Genomic DNA, 14000 nt, shown 5'->3' on the forward strand with positions numbered 1-14000 from the left:
TACCCCCTCCTTTTTTATTTGCTTTTGGTCCATTTTAGAAACACAGTTTAGCATAAGTCTCTTTTACCAATAAGCCTCAGCCTTTTTTCTTTCCAAGCCCACTTCTAAAATCTTAATCCATTTGAAAATGTATCGTAAGGAGTCTATTCTATACAACTAGCTGCACCAGTAACATAGAAGCCAGCCTTTAGTAGACAAGAATCAGTGCTCACCTTTCAATTACCGTCATGCTTAATAGTTTGCAAACTAAAGTTCATATTTACCTTTGTGGAAAGTCCCTGTGATAAACAGTCTGTACTCTGTAGTTTATCCATGAATGAACAGTCAGTGTATTTAGAATGATAAGAACTGCTTACTGCCCATGTCTACATATGCGGCGGACTGCGCAGTTGTTACTGTGCAGTACTAAATGTCTGCACAGTAACTGGCGTTCCTGCACAGTACCATCGCCATGTTTTTTTCCCCAACACTACTGCACAGTAACACCAAACTACTGTGCAGTAGCTTGTTACTACTACTGTTGCCTGGCAACATGACTGCGCAGTAGCAATGAGATATGGCACAGTAGCTCCTTGCTACTGCACCACAGTGTCTTGTGTAGATGCCCACTGCATATGTAATACACACATGAAATAAAAACTAAGACACACCTCATTTACCATCCCTTCCCCCACTCAGAAAACCTTTAGCGCAGTGCCTAGCAACTCAAGTGCCACAAGATCCTTTCAAGGGTGCCTTGGGGTGCCACAAAATGTTAGCACTGTTAGGTGTGCAAACATGACTGACAAGATAAACCCAGGATTTTCACATAGGAATTCTTAGTGTTAAAAACATTCTGACCTGTTGTGGTCTTTCTGAGTTCTTTGCAACAGAAGAATTGTGCTATTATTTTTCTACGGTCAAAAAAAGAGTGAAAACTAAGAGCTGGCATATCCAAGGGGTCTACCGAGGGGTAACTCAAATCTAAAAAGGTTGAAAACCACTGCTTTAGTGCTTCATTCCTCATTCCTATTAGCTGTCCTGCCTATGTCTCTATTTTCAACATCAGTGCCCGTACTGAAACCTGAGAACCTGAGGTACGGCACCTCAGGCAGATGCAAATGTAGCACTGCCATATTAGTATGGTACGTTCAGATTAATTGTGTGAAGCATGGTTAGTGGGTCCCAGTGCAGCTCTAAGTGGACACAAGTTCACATGACATCCACCTGCCAGGCTGGGTGCAAAATCTCAAACTGCCACTACAGTCTGGACAGTCCTGGGGACTTACCTGCCATGTCCCATCCCTAGGACCTGTCTACAGCGGGAATTCAAGGAAGGTCAAGAGAACAAACAGGGGTGTAGTTGGTAGCCATGTTGGTCTGAGACAAAAAGACATACAAAAAACTAGAACTGTTGGTTCCAAAATGATACCTTTTATTAGACCAACTGGAAAATGGCAAGAAAATTGTCCTTTTCTGCAAGCTTTCAGGATCCAAGTCCCTTCATCAGGCTCTGGGAAAACTGTAGATGGTACAAGATGGTAAAAAGTCCCCGTAGGTAGGAAATAAACTTCATTTTTGCACAGAGGGAGCTGAAGATGGAAGTCTGTCCCTCTGGGTCCAGAACAAACAGGCATGCAAGTCAGTGCACGTAACTGAAACTGCATTAAACCCCTATGTAGATGCTATCACTTCATAAACTAAGTTGATCTTATATCTCTGTGCCTTAACCTTGGCCTTAACTTTCCTGAGAGTCCCCAAGTAGATACAATCCCAGAGCTGGCCCATTCAGCCCAGGACTGAGGCATGTTAGCAGAGTCATGTGTGGTGCTTGAATTATAGCTGCTCACGCCATACACATTCCATGGAGAAAATACTTCTTTTTGTTTGCATGCCTAAAAATATTATATATATTTCACAAGACAAATGAACCATTTCATTTTTATTTACAGTTCAGTTAAAAGAGAATAGAAATACATCTTTGGTTTGTTTGTTTTTTTACTATGCTTAAAAGAGATACAATCTGGCTCATTAAGAAAGAAGCAATTCCAGCTCATTCAAAAATTTAAAAAAACAAAGGCAGAGAAAAGAAAACAACATGTTTTCAGAACAAAAGAAGAAAGAAGTCATTTTCTATATTAATTACATACCATAGGAATGAGAAGATCTAAAATAAAGAGAGGTTCTGTCAGAAAAATCATTTAAGTCACAAGACTGGCACAAAAACATGACTCCAAATAATAAAGTGGAGATTTCTCCAGAAGTCTTATAATAGTTGTTATTCTTAAAGCCACAGCTACTTGAGTCAAGCAATGACACGATATTCTCAGCTTGCATAAGGCAGAAAACTTTCACAATGGCAGGAAAAAATACCTGAACACATAACTACAAAGTGCAGACAGAAGCGCATCTCCCTGTGGTAACTTATACCACTTTGCAAAAAGCGCTATGAGTTACAGCAATCCCCCAGGTCCAACAGACATTCACTGTTGGGTCCTTGGGGTTGGAGGATTCAGCTGCTCTTGCCTAGCCCCACCCCTTCCCCTTCCCAGCTCCGGCTCTGTCTTCATAAGGGAAAGGGAGAAGAGAGCAGAGGGAGTTCAGTCTGGGGCTTTTTCAGCTGGCACTGGAGGGTGGGGTGGGTAGACTGGAGCCCCCCACCTCCAATCCAACCTCCTACCCTCCCAGCTCCAGCTAAAAGAACCCCAGACTGAACTCCCTCCAATCCCTTCCCCTCCACCCCTTCTGAAGACAGCCCTGGGAACAGGGCTGAGCTATATCAGCCCAGCCCTGCTCTCAGTAAGCTCAGACAGAAGTTACTGAGGGTGATCCATTTTGAAGCACCCTCCGTAATACAATGAGGGTTCAGATTGTTGTGGGATCAGGCACTTTTAAAGTGTTCTGCAGCCGTGCACTTGTGTTTGATCACTGCTGTAAAGCGTTTTCAGGGGCCAGATGGAGTGAAAATTGTCACTTCTGTCTGTGCCTACAGTGAATATTTACAGTAAAGAAAACAGGCAGAAAACAAACAAAACCTTTTATACTATTTTCTTAAAATCTAATGATTTTTTGAGACCGGCTCTACATATGGTATCCAATAAGCATTTATTTAAAAATAATGCACTGATTATTTAGCCATCACCAAAGAAAATATGAAGAAGGCAGAAGCAAATCAAACACCACCTTTTCTTGACATCTCTGTTGCCCCTATTTCCCTTCATTGCTCCTTCTTTCAACCAGCACCAAATCTCTATCTGATCCTCTCCTCTCTTCTCACTGCATGTCTACACATACCCCCCTCCATCTTCTACTTGCTTTTCCTTCTCTTTGGCTTTTCTGCACATGTAGCCTAATTAATTCAACTATAATTATGAACTTTGGCTCAATTCATTTGAGGCTATTTCCTTATCCTTTCACCTTCTTTCAGTTAATTTGAATTTAATGGCTGAGAACTGCCTGAGATGACTGCATGAAAGGCACTGTAGAAGTGCAATCAATCCATTAGAATACGCTGTCACATTATTGTGTTTATTGCATTGAAAAGATTTCTCAGATGTAGGTTTCAGCAGTTGATCCGACACAAGGAAGGAACAAATCAAGTTACTCCTCTAAGAACATTCATTTTATCCTTCTTCTGGAGACATGGAAGCCACTCTAACGGACCAGTGCGGACACTGACGTTGCCACTCCAAATGGAGCTGTATAGGCGTTTGCTAATCCTTGTAGACCAATCATCAAGTAGCGACATCCTTTCTGCAGAGCTTTGCCAACGTTCTGTTTTTATCGAAGGGGGAAAAAAGACAAATAATAAAAGGTAACATCAAGTCAAATAGCTCTGGGAGCTCTATTAAGAAGCAGACATTAAATCTGGCCTGCCCCAGCCACCCAAAAATAAACAGATCCACCCTCCTTTTAGGACACAGAAATGTTTTATTACTTACGTTAGTGCAGTATAGATAATGGTTATATTATGTAAACACACATTCAACTGCATGAGTGGGTGGTTTGTTTAACTCAAACCCCTTTGAAAGCAACATCAACTAAAATGAAAAAGGTATTCTTATTCTTGAATAAAAATGTCAAAACAGGGAGTTAAATCAGTATAATTATATTGGTTTAAAAACTCATACCTTAGCTTATATTGGTCTCACTTTTCCAGGTATACAAGGCTTAAAAGCACTGTCAATATCATTATATGGTTTACATTTAAACAGGAATACTAGCAGCTAAAATTGGAGTTAGCAAAAAAACCCCAAAAAACAAAACCACAATGGGTTGGAATACTGATGGATATTGACCTTTAAATGTCATCTCCTTTTGCGAAAATCTGAATTTTTTACCTTCTTTAATTAATATATAGATCTTAATAACTCACACATGTGTTTAGTTGATTTAGAAAAGCCACCATGGGCTACAGATATTTTAGCCTCATATTCATTTTCAGCTTGATATTCATTTCACTTTTGATGCTACCTGCTTTTCATTCTGCATTTCTCATGACTGGATAGCAGTCTGGGCCAGTTCTTGTTTGTCTTTTGTTTTAAATCAAGTTCATTTTCAGTTTCTGAGGAACAGGTACAAAATATTGGTATTGCAAACACCTCGTGGGAATATTGATATGTTCAAAATAAAACTAAATTACAGTGCCTGACCAATGAACAAGTTCCCTGACAATGTTCTTTAAGGGGCCAAAGTTTGTAATCCTTTCTTCTACTGACCCCTAAGAAATATATAATAGACTAAGGGTAGCAAATCAGAGAGGCAGTGTAAACCAGGGCATGTCAGGTTGGGAGAAAGGAGGACTGGATTCTTTACCTTGATCAGTCACCCTTCTGCCACCTAAGCAAGTTACTTCACTTCTGTCACTGCTTCCCTTCTATCCTGCGCGCCTCCCAGTTACACTTAAAAGTTTTGTGATTTAACCTGGACTAGTAAGGTGAAACCAACACAAATACTTCTGGTATAGAGGGAACCATATTAGCATAAAAGTGATTATATTTGTACTAGCACTTTTATAGCAATATAACTCTCTGAACAAAGGTTTTACGGGCACAACGCAGTTAAAGGAAACAAAACCAAAGAAAAACCCACAGAAAGACCATACCCAGTCACATAACCACCCTGATAACACTTTTATGCATAGACTGCAAACTCTTAAAGGAAAGGAATGCCTCTTTGTGTTTGCATTTTACTGTGGCTTGCATAAAGGGACCCGAATCCTGACTAGGGGCACTCCATGATAACACAATTTAAGAAGACTTTTCTGCTCACTTCTGTCTCTCTCTCTGGGAGACAACCTATGAATATCCATCTACAGCATACTGTAATAGAATACAATGACAGTACATTACAACAATGAAGCATTTTGCAAAAGCATCCTTCTTCTACCCCTTTGTTTAGAGATACTCCAACTCATTGATGTAGTTCTCAAATTTCAGAGAAATGTGTTGTTTCTTTAAGAAAATGACTATTTCTGATTTTTTCAAAATGTAGCTGGAAGCACCAATGTGATATTAACACCTATCAGATTGGCAATTATACCATCTGAATTACCGTTTCTTACTAATAAGGAAATCATAGTAAAACTTATAAAAAGCACCTATATGGGATTTTTTTAAATTGCAACAACATATTCCAGAGATGAATAATCCCCTTTCCACATTACAAACATGCTACTATGGACTTAAAAACCATTGAACTGGACTGCCTTATCATTGCCAACTCAGACCCAATTACACTTTCCTCACCTCAAGTATTGCAAATAAAGCAAGAGTAAAATTTACAGCACTGATGCTTCATAGATTTATAACTTTTCTCTATGCAACATAAGGATACAGCCTCATAATTAAATGCGCAGGCAAAAAATGCCAAGATTTCAAAAGGAATGTTTCTTTCAAAACAGGAAAAGTATGGGTAATTCTGATCTAGATGTTATAGTTACAAAAGGAAATAGAAAACAAAGCTACATTTTTCCTCTTTAAATTCCAGGAGTACCTAGAATCTAAACAGATAAATACTAGTGGAGCTTTATTATTCTTTCACTTTTTTGCTTCTATAAAAGAAAATACCCAGTCCCTAAAACTTCCAGTTAATTGGAATACTGTCAAAATAATATTGCTGAAAGAAATGCAGTACAAAAAAATGTGAAGTATCTGTCACATGAATTAGCTTAGTGTTATTTCCAGCCTGACATGACAGATTTCTATTCTTTGATCTGTGTGAGACTTAGCTTCATTCCTCTTCCCATACAACTACTTTCTTCTGAACTTTAAAAAAAAAAAGAGAAAGTCTGCAAGCTGCTTTTCCAGAGTTAATTATTTGTCTTTCAAGCCACATTTCTAGTTCATACTGAAAGACAGCCCTGAACTTGTAGATAATCTCAAAGTATCTATATGCAAGATATTCAGAGCTGTTTCTGTGTAAGTTTCAAGTGCAATTTTAAGTTATTTTATGCAAGGACCTATTTAATGGACAGCAAATATTAGTTATTACAGCAGCCTGAGAACTCAGTGCTTTGGCACAAATGAAAGTTTTAATGCAAGGGGTCACAGGCATGAGATTCCAATACAACCTTTTTATCAGTCTGTGATTAGCTCCTTAACAATGAGGGATGCTGCCTTTATGACTTATACTTAACCACTCCCACTCTTAACAACTGCCTGCTATTTCCCTAGCTTCTCATTGGAAACAGTGCAGGATCATTCACTTGTGATTTTCTGGTTAAAGCACAAGTATTAGGAGTCAGGGTAGCCAGACTCTATTCCCAGCTCTGCCACGTTATTTCCAGTATGATTTTGAACAAGTCCCTCCCTGTTTCTGTTCCCTGTGTTTGCATCACCCTAGGCTTTGACCTTTTTCTTCCAACAGCTCTGAGCAGGAGGGGAGCATTGACCCCATTTTACAGATGGGAAACTGCTGTCCACAAGGGACCTCCCCAATTCTAGTGCATGGCCAAGACGTGAACCCAGATCCTTAACCACATAACATACAACCCTTCTCCCTGCCACCTCACTTCCTCAAACAGCTGCTGACCTCCCTGGCAGTGCAGTTACATTTATGGTTATAGGTAACTAGCAAACTGCCCATCAAGAATGACAGGGTGGGGAGGGAGGGCAGGTGTGGACAGAGGTCTGCGTCCGGTCCCCCCACCACCACCACCACCACCTCAGGCTAGGGCCGGTCCCTGCCTCCCCCTTCTGCTTCAGGCTGGAGCCTGGGCCTGGGCCTTCCCTTTGGGCCAGGGCCTGGGTGGTTCCCCACCTCCCCCCTACCACTTCAGGCTGGGGCCACCCCCCCTCCTCCCTGCCTCTTTGGACCAGGGCCTGGGCCGTTTCCCTCCTCCCTTTTGGACCAGGGCTGGGGCCACTCCTCACCTCCCTCCCACCGCTTCCGCTGGAGCCCATAACTGCCCATTACTGTGGTGGCAGATACAGCTGCAGCGGGGCACAGCCACCAGTAACCCCTGCTCTGCTTCTCGCTCCCCTCCCTGGCAGCTGTTGTTTGGGGGGGGGACAGCTCCTGGCTCCAAGAAGCACACCCGAGGGGGCAAGGCTAGCACTGCTGGCCTCGTCTGCCCACTCCATCCCCTCCATTATGGCTGCACTCTGGTCCCCGACGTCCCCCTCTGCCTCCAAGGAACAGAGAAGGGGGTGAGGCCAACTCCACTGGCCTCGCCCCCCTCCCCTCCAGCCCCTCAGTCCCCGCTGTCATGGCAGCGCTCTGCCGTCTGTCTCTGTCTGTCTAGAGTACTCCAACTGGTTGCCGAGACAGTCAATCAGAGTGCAAATAAAGTGTTACGTACAGACAGACAGAGGCTTTTATAATATTAGAATTTTGGGTGCTTGTTGGAAGGTGGCTTGCTGGCTCATTCTCTAGCTTGCCCCCCTTGTCTTCTCCCTGGCATTTTGCACACTGCTTCTGTAAGGATCTAGTTCACTGTATTCCCAATTTGCTCTTCCTTTCAGCATCCTCTTTGTGCCACAGTGTGACACAGGCCTTCATATGGGGGGCCACTAAGTGCTCATCAAGTGATTACTATGGACAACTAAAGAAGAAAGTGGGGATGGGAGCGAAGTTCAAAGTTTCCAAATGAGTATGCCGAGAGGGGACACCAAGCAGAGCACACTGGACAGCACCCACTGGTCCTTAAACACATCCAAGGAACCAGTGGATGCTGCCCAGTGAGGTTTTGCCCAGACACATGAAGGGACCAGGGGCAGGAAAACAGCCCCACGGTCCCCAGGGGTCCTCCTGGCCAGAGCCTGCTTCCTGGTCAGGTAGATTGCTACCTTAGCTAGGGTAACCGTGTGACACAGGTACAGTTGTTTCACAGGGGTTTTGGTATTGAGAGTTCAGCCATTGAATCCATACAAGGTGTGACCCTGGTGTTTCAGCATGTAGACCACATCCATGGTGGTCATGGTCTTGCACTTGGCACATCAGGCTGGAGATGCGCTTGATGCCACCATGGCGAGCCAGGCAGTGGATGGCCAGCTTGGTGACATTGTCGTGGAGGACTCTGCAATGGCACTTGGCACTGTCTGTCCCCAGCCCCTTGCCCACTTTGCCGTGGGCAGTCACGATCAAGAATGTGCAGGTGATGGTGTGTCACAGATTTAGTTGTTACGCCTTCAAAGAAGTGAGGGCTTAGGCCCACCAAGTAAAACTATCCTTAAGGAGGCCACTGAGGGCAGAACAACTGTTTCCTTGGGACAAATCAAAGCAAAGCAGGGAAAGGAGTGAGGGTCACAGGTTCAAAACGGGGGCACTGGGCCAAGCACACCAGACAGTGCCCAGCAGAGTCACAGGAGACTGTACTCACCCTGTCAGTGGAAGTTCTTGTGTTCATTAGCACACAGTGCCTGCCCTCAGAAACACCTTTAAGGTTCATTTCTGTGTACACCAGGTGGTGAGCTAAGGTGCAAGAGAGGAGGGAGGGCTCCCTCACTCTCACTGGTCACAACCTAGGCAGATACCAGCTTGGCTTGGCCATCACATTCACGGACACTGGAGCGTGGCAGAGACCCCACAAAATCAGAGGGTGAGGGCTGGAAGGGAGCTCGGGAGGGCATGGAGCCCCCCTGCTCCCAGCCCGTCTGCCCCCAGCAGGGCTTTGTCTGCCGGCTCAACACCCCCCCAAGCAGGGAGACTCCACAGCCTGGCCCAGAGCTTCCCCGCCCTCCGCCTCAGAGAGGCTCCCCTCATCTCTACCCTCAGCCCCCCTGCTGCAGCGCGAGCCCATTGCTCCCTGGCCTGCCATGTCCTGCCCTGTCAGCAGCCCGCTCCGTCCTCTTCGGAGCGTGGAGGGATGCTGTTAAATCCCTCCTCCGGCCTCTCCTCTCCCACTAAACAGCCCGGTCCCCACAGCCTCTGCCCCCCGGCCCGGGGCCCCGCGCCGCCCCTACCTTGCCGTACTGCTGCAGTCGCCTCCGCGCCTGGCCGCGCCCGCGGGCCCGCTCGGGGGGCGCCGCCGGCGGGTCGGGGTCCCGCAGGATGGGCAGCGCGTCCTCCGCCGCCCGCCGCCGCCCCCGCGCCATGCTGCCCTCCGGCCCGTCGCCACGGCCCGCCCTGCCCTGCCCGGCGCCTCCAGCCCCGCCCCGCCGGCGGCCGGGAAACCCCCGCGGCCCGGCCTGTGCGCTCACCGGAGTGGGGCACACCCGGGCACGCCAGTGTTGGCAGGACGGAGAGCTACAGAGAGAGACAGAGCTGCACATGTATATGAATTAGCTTGGTGGGATTTCCAGCCTGACACGACAGATTTCTGTTCTTTGATCTGTGTGAGATTTAGCTTCATTCCTCTCCCTCTATATAGAAAATCCTGACACATATTATATATATAAATATATATAATCCTGACCTTTCTCCCCCTCTCACACACACACATACACACTCCTCCCCGTGAAGAATATTGTCAGGATTTATATATATCAATACCATGTAAGTGAGAAAGAGCAATTTCAGGATTATACATGTATACATTTATATACATAGGATTATTTCCTATATATAGGATGGTGTATAGGATAGGATGGCATTGGTAAAGTTCATATATATATATATATATATATATACACACACACACACACACACACACACTGGTATTGTTAAAGTTCATATATATAAATATAAATAATAATATCATTTATATTTATATATATGAACTTTATCAATACCAGTGTGTGTGTGTGTATGTATGTATGTATGTGTATATATATATATATATATATATATATGAGTGCACATGTATATGAACTTTACCAATGCCATCCTATCCTATACACCATCCTATATATAGGAAATAATCCTATGTATATAAATGTATACATGTATAATCCTGAAATTTCTTTTTCTCTTTTACACACACACACAGAGGATATATAATCCTGACAATATTCTACATGAGGGGGTGCACACACCCGTGAGAGAGAGAGAGAGAGAGAAATGTCAGGAATACACACATCAGCAAACACGTCCTTAGCCTGATCCAGGGCATTTGTGCCCAAACCTTGCTAAGAATTTTTCCAGCTATGTGAGTTGGTCTAATAAAAGATGTCTAATTTACCCAAAGAACCTTGTCTGCCTAGGAATACACACACACTCACATGCAAAATTATATAGGAAGGTGTATATATACATATGATTTTTTTAACTCTATGGAATCCCAGATCTGAGATTCCTGATATGAGGTACTGATAAAGTTCATTCTGCACTTACTTGTCTGTGATGTCTATGTAAATATTCTCACCTAAGGCAGTGAGGGGTTGCCTTCCTCTGTAGCAGGGGGCATGGCCCTCTACCCAGCATATTTTTCTACTGAAAAAGACTTTTTAACCAAGTGCTGTCAAGTTTAGCATTTCAGCAGGCAGTATCAGTAGGCATTTTTTAGCACTGATTTCTACTTTTGGGATGATTGAGAAACTTGTAGCAAATCTGTGCATTTGGATTTTTCAGAGATCCTGGAGCAATTGGCTTCTGGCCTGGAGGGCCTTTCCTGGGTGACTGGGAGTGTTAGCCCCATCAGCCATGCTTCACAAGACAAACTCAGAGCTTTCCCATAGGGACTTTGACTGGGCTGTGCCAATGCTCCTGCTGGCACCAAAGCCAGAGGTTCCTGGCTAGAGGGTGTTGTTTCTCCGCTCAGGGTCAGATTGATCACTGGATTTAGGGTCAGGAAGGAATTTTACCCCATGGTCAGATTGGCACTGACTGGGAGGGTGGAGGCGGTGTGGGGTTGGCTTCCTCTGTAGCAGGGGGCATGGCCCTCTACCCAGGATCTCTTGAGTGCATAGACAACACACAGGGGAGCACATGCTCCCCTTGAGACTGGCCGCCACCGAAACCACCGCCAACTTCTGCAAGCAATCACCGCCCCTCCCCCCCAACGTGGCCAGCGGCAGCTGCGGGTGGTCCCCACTCCCCACTCACCAACGATGACAGTATGGTCAATGGCTGCAGGCAGTCCCTGCTCACCACCCGCCACCGCTGACACCGCCACAGCTGCCTGCAAGTGGTCCCCACTAGGCCCACCCTCGCCGCCAACGTAACCGTGGCCACCTGAAGGCAGTATCCGCTCACCGCTGCCACTGACACTACCACCGCCACCTGTGGGTGGTCACCATGCCCCCGCCCCCTTCCCCACCTCAGGAGGCACGTGTTGTTCATGCTTGAGTGTATATTGACAACATTTCATAGAAGCAGGACATGGGCTGCCATCATTCCCCTGCTTTATCTGTGGCAGGTTAGGGTGTCAGGTCTGTGTTGCGTCAGGGTTGACAGCAGTCTTATGTAGAGTTTAGATTATAGAGTGTATAGGATGGCTGGGATAGGGATGAACCTGCCTCAGGCAGGGGGTTGGACTAGATCAGTGTTTCTCAACCCGTGGGTCCAAAGAATATACGAAAGGGTCACAAACAATCATGGAAATACATGGAAAAATGCAGAAAATCACGGATTTTCTCCTTTAAAGGAGAAAAATGTGGGAAATCATGGGTTTCCCTTTGCAGGCTGGCAGTGTTCCAGCCTGCAAGGGACTGCTTGGGCATGTCCAAATGAGCACAGCCATGCGGTATGTGGCGCTGCAAACATGTCTGCAGTGCCACGTACCATATAGCCAGGTGTTCTCCACATTGCAAGGGTGTGCTGCCTGTGCGTGCGCTGCTCCAGGTTCTTTTTCTGCGGATTTTTTTGACCCCCAATATCCTAAGGGGAGACTTTTATAAATTTAACTCAATGATATCCATGATGAGAAGACAGGTCTAGACATACAGTAGGATAAGAGTTCCCATAATGCATATCTCCCACTTATTCTTACTGTTCCAGTTGTGTACAATTCCTTCTTGTTCGGTTCAGTATCTTTCTGGCAGGCATTCATTATCCTGTTCTCTTTGGATGCAACCACCTGGAAAAATTTACTTAAGCCATTATCCCATGTCTAACTGTCCGCTAGTGGATCTCAACTGTGCTTGCAAAAGCCAAACTAACAAAGTCCACACATTTTCCCAGCAGCAGTTGTCAGAAAAATCCAATCTTACTTTTCCTCTCACCAAGAATCTTGGCATCAGATGCATTAATTGTGAGAAAAGTTTAATCCAGGGATGCTGGTCACAGCCCTACCAAGAAAAGAAACTTCCCAGATAAAAAACAGAGTCCCGTTACTGAAGAGGTTCTAGAGGAAATTAAAAAGGGGTGATGGGAGGGCAGACTCCAAGTTACAGCATATCACTGGGAGCCTGGATATTGCACTTCTTTTCCTGGCTCTGCAGTGGAAAAATTATACAGCTGTAATCCATCCAGGGAAACTAAGGCACTATCATATGGAGAACTTGTGTTAATCCTGTATTTAATAAGTGCTGAGATGTTATAGATTACTTATACATTATTTCCTATTTATAAAAGTGGGTGAGAAGAATGTTTTATACGCTACACCTCTTATATTTGCATTTCAAATAAAGAATGCTCCATGTTTTTCTCAGGGATATAAATTCTTATCACAATAAAAACTGAGAATCACAATGAAAACCGAGTGACACCAATGCTGTTATTCTTCCAAAACAGGAAAGGGCAACTGGTTTATGATGTAAGTGCGATAAGTATTTTCACAGGTTAAAATTTCCAAAGTAGTTCAGGGTTTTAGACATCTTTCATGACAGTTAAGAGGTGATGTATCTAAATGCTTTAGCCTGCTTTGAAAGTCTTAGCCATAGAAAGTAATCTCACAGTTGCTTAGTCCAGATGGAAACAGATAATTACTTTCCATCAGCCCTCAAAAGAACAGTGTCAAATTAGATTCAAGACTTGTGTTATAAGCCCTATTTCTGCATTAATGTATCTTCTGCAATACTCAGTGCTCAATACAGGGGCCAATTTTGGAACTACATTGCAGTTAGGTACTGCCATAGCAGTGCTATGTTAGACTGAAAAAATATTCAGTGGAAAAAATAAGCAGTACAAAAGAGTAGGCAATGCATTGTAGGGACTGCTGCATAGCAAATTTACCCATTACACTGGCCAGATCCAGTCACACATCTTTGAAGGCAAAGTAGAACAAAGAAAGTAAAATACCATAAAGAACCACTGAACACACCAACTGCAGCATTAAGTCTCCTGAGCAGAGACAGTCATCAGAAGTGGTTAAAAGCATCTAGAAATAATTCAAATGTTGTGTGTGTTGAGCTATAGTGCAGAATTCTGACCCTGCTAGTGGAAGACCTGATGGATTCTGCATAAATCAGAAACCAGCAGGGAAAAAAATCTCTCCCCTAGACATTGTAATCCCCTGTCTCATTCACCTTCCAACTTAAACAGTTGTGATCCATCCCCCATTATAGTAATGCATATGTACAGAGGGACCGAATTAATGTTGCCCAAACAATCTTTAACTCTGTCATATCCTAACTTCTGACTGCCTGATTTTGCAGTAGAAAGATTTGGTCAATACAGTTTATCCATGTCACTGTGGCTAAGCACAGACATTCAAAAAGCCTAAGCCTGAATCAATTCAATCTTTGCAGATTAGTTTAACC

General features: G+C 44.4%; 1 protein-coding gene across 1 annotated transcript; it reads right to left on the minus strand.

The window, feature by feature from the left end:
* Positions 1–1906: 1906 nt before the first annotated feature.
* On the minus strand, positions 1907–9530 carry C1H1orf115 (chromosome 1 C1orf115 homolog). The gene is made up of 2 exons (XM_059717742.1): positions 9384–9530; positions 1907–3753 (listed from the first exon to the last, which is right to left on the minus strand). The coding sequence occupies exons 1-2, from the start codon at positions 9513–9515 to the stop codon at positions 3634–3636; spliced, it is 252 nt and encodes an 83-aa protein (XP_059573725.1). The 5' UTR covers positions 9516–9530; the 3' UTR covers positions 1907–3633.
* Positions 9531–14000: the final 4470 nt, after the last annotated feature.

The sequence above is a fragment of the Alligator mississippiensis genome, chromosome 1 (genome assembly GCF_030867095.1).
Source record: "Alligator mississippiensis isolate rAllMis1 chromosome 1, rAllMis1, whole genome shotgun sequence".
Lineage (NCBI taxonomy): Eukaryota > Metazoa > Chordata > Crocodylia > Alligatoridae > Alligator > Alligator mississippiensis.

Bases quoted from the DNA above. Each gene is read 5' to 3' on its own strand.
- C1H1orf115 (XM_059717742.1), bottom strand. From the start codon at position 9,515: ATGGCGCGGGGGCGGCGGCGGGCGGCGGAGGACGCGCTGCCCATCCTG. The intron at 3,754-9,383 runs GTAGGGGCGGCG...CGATAAAAACAG, and splicing joins GACTGCAGCAGTACGGCAAG to AACGTTGGCAAAGCTCTGCA.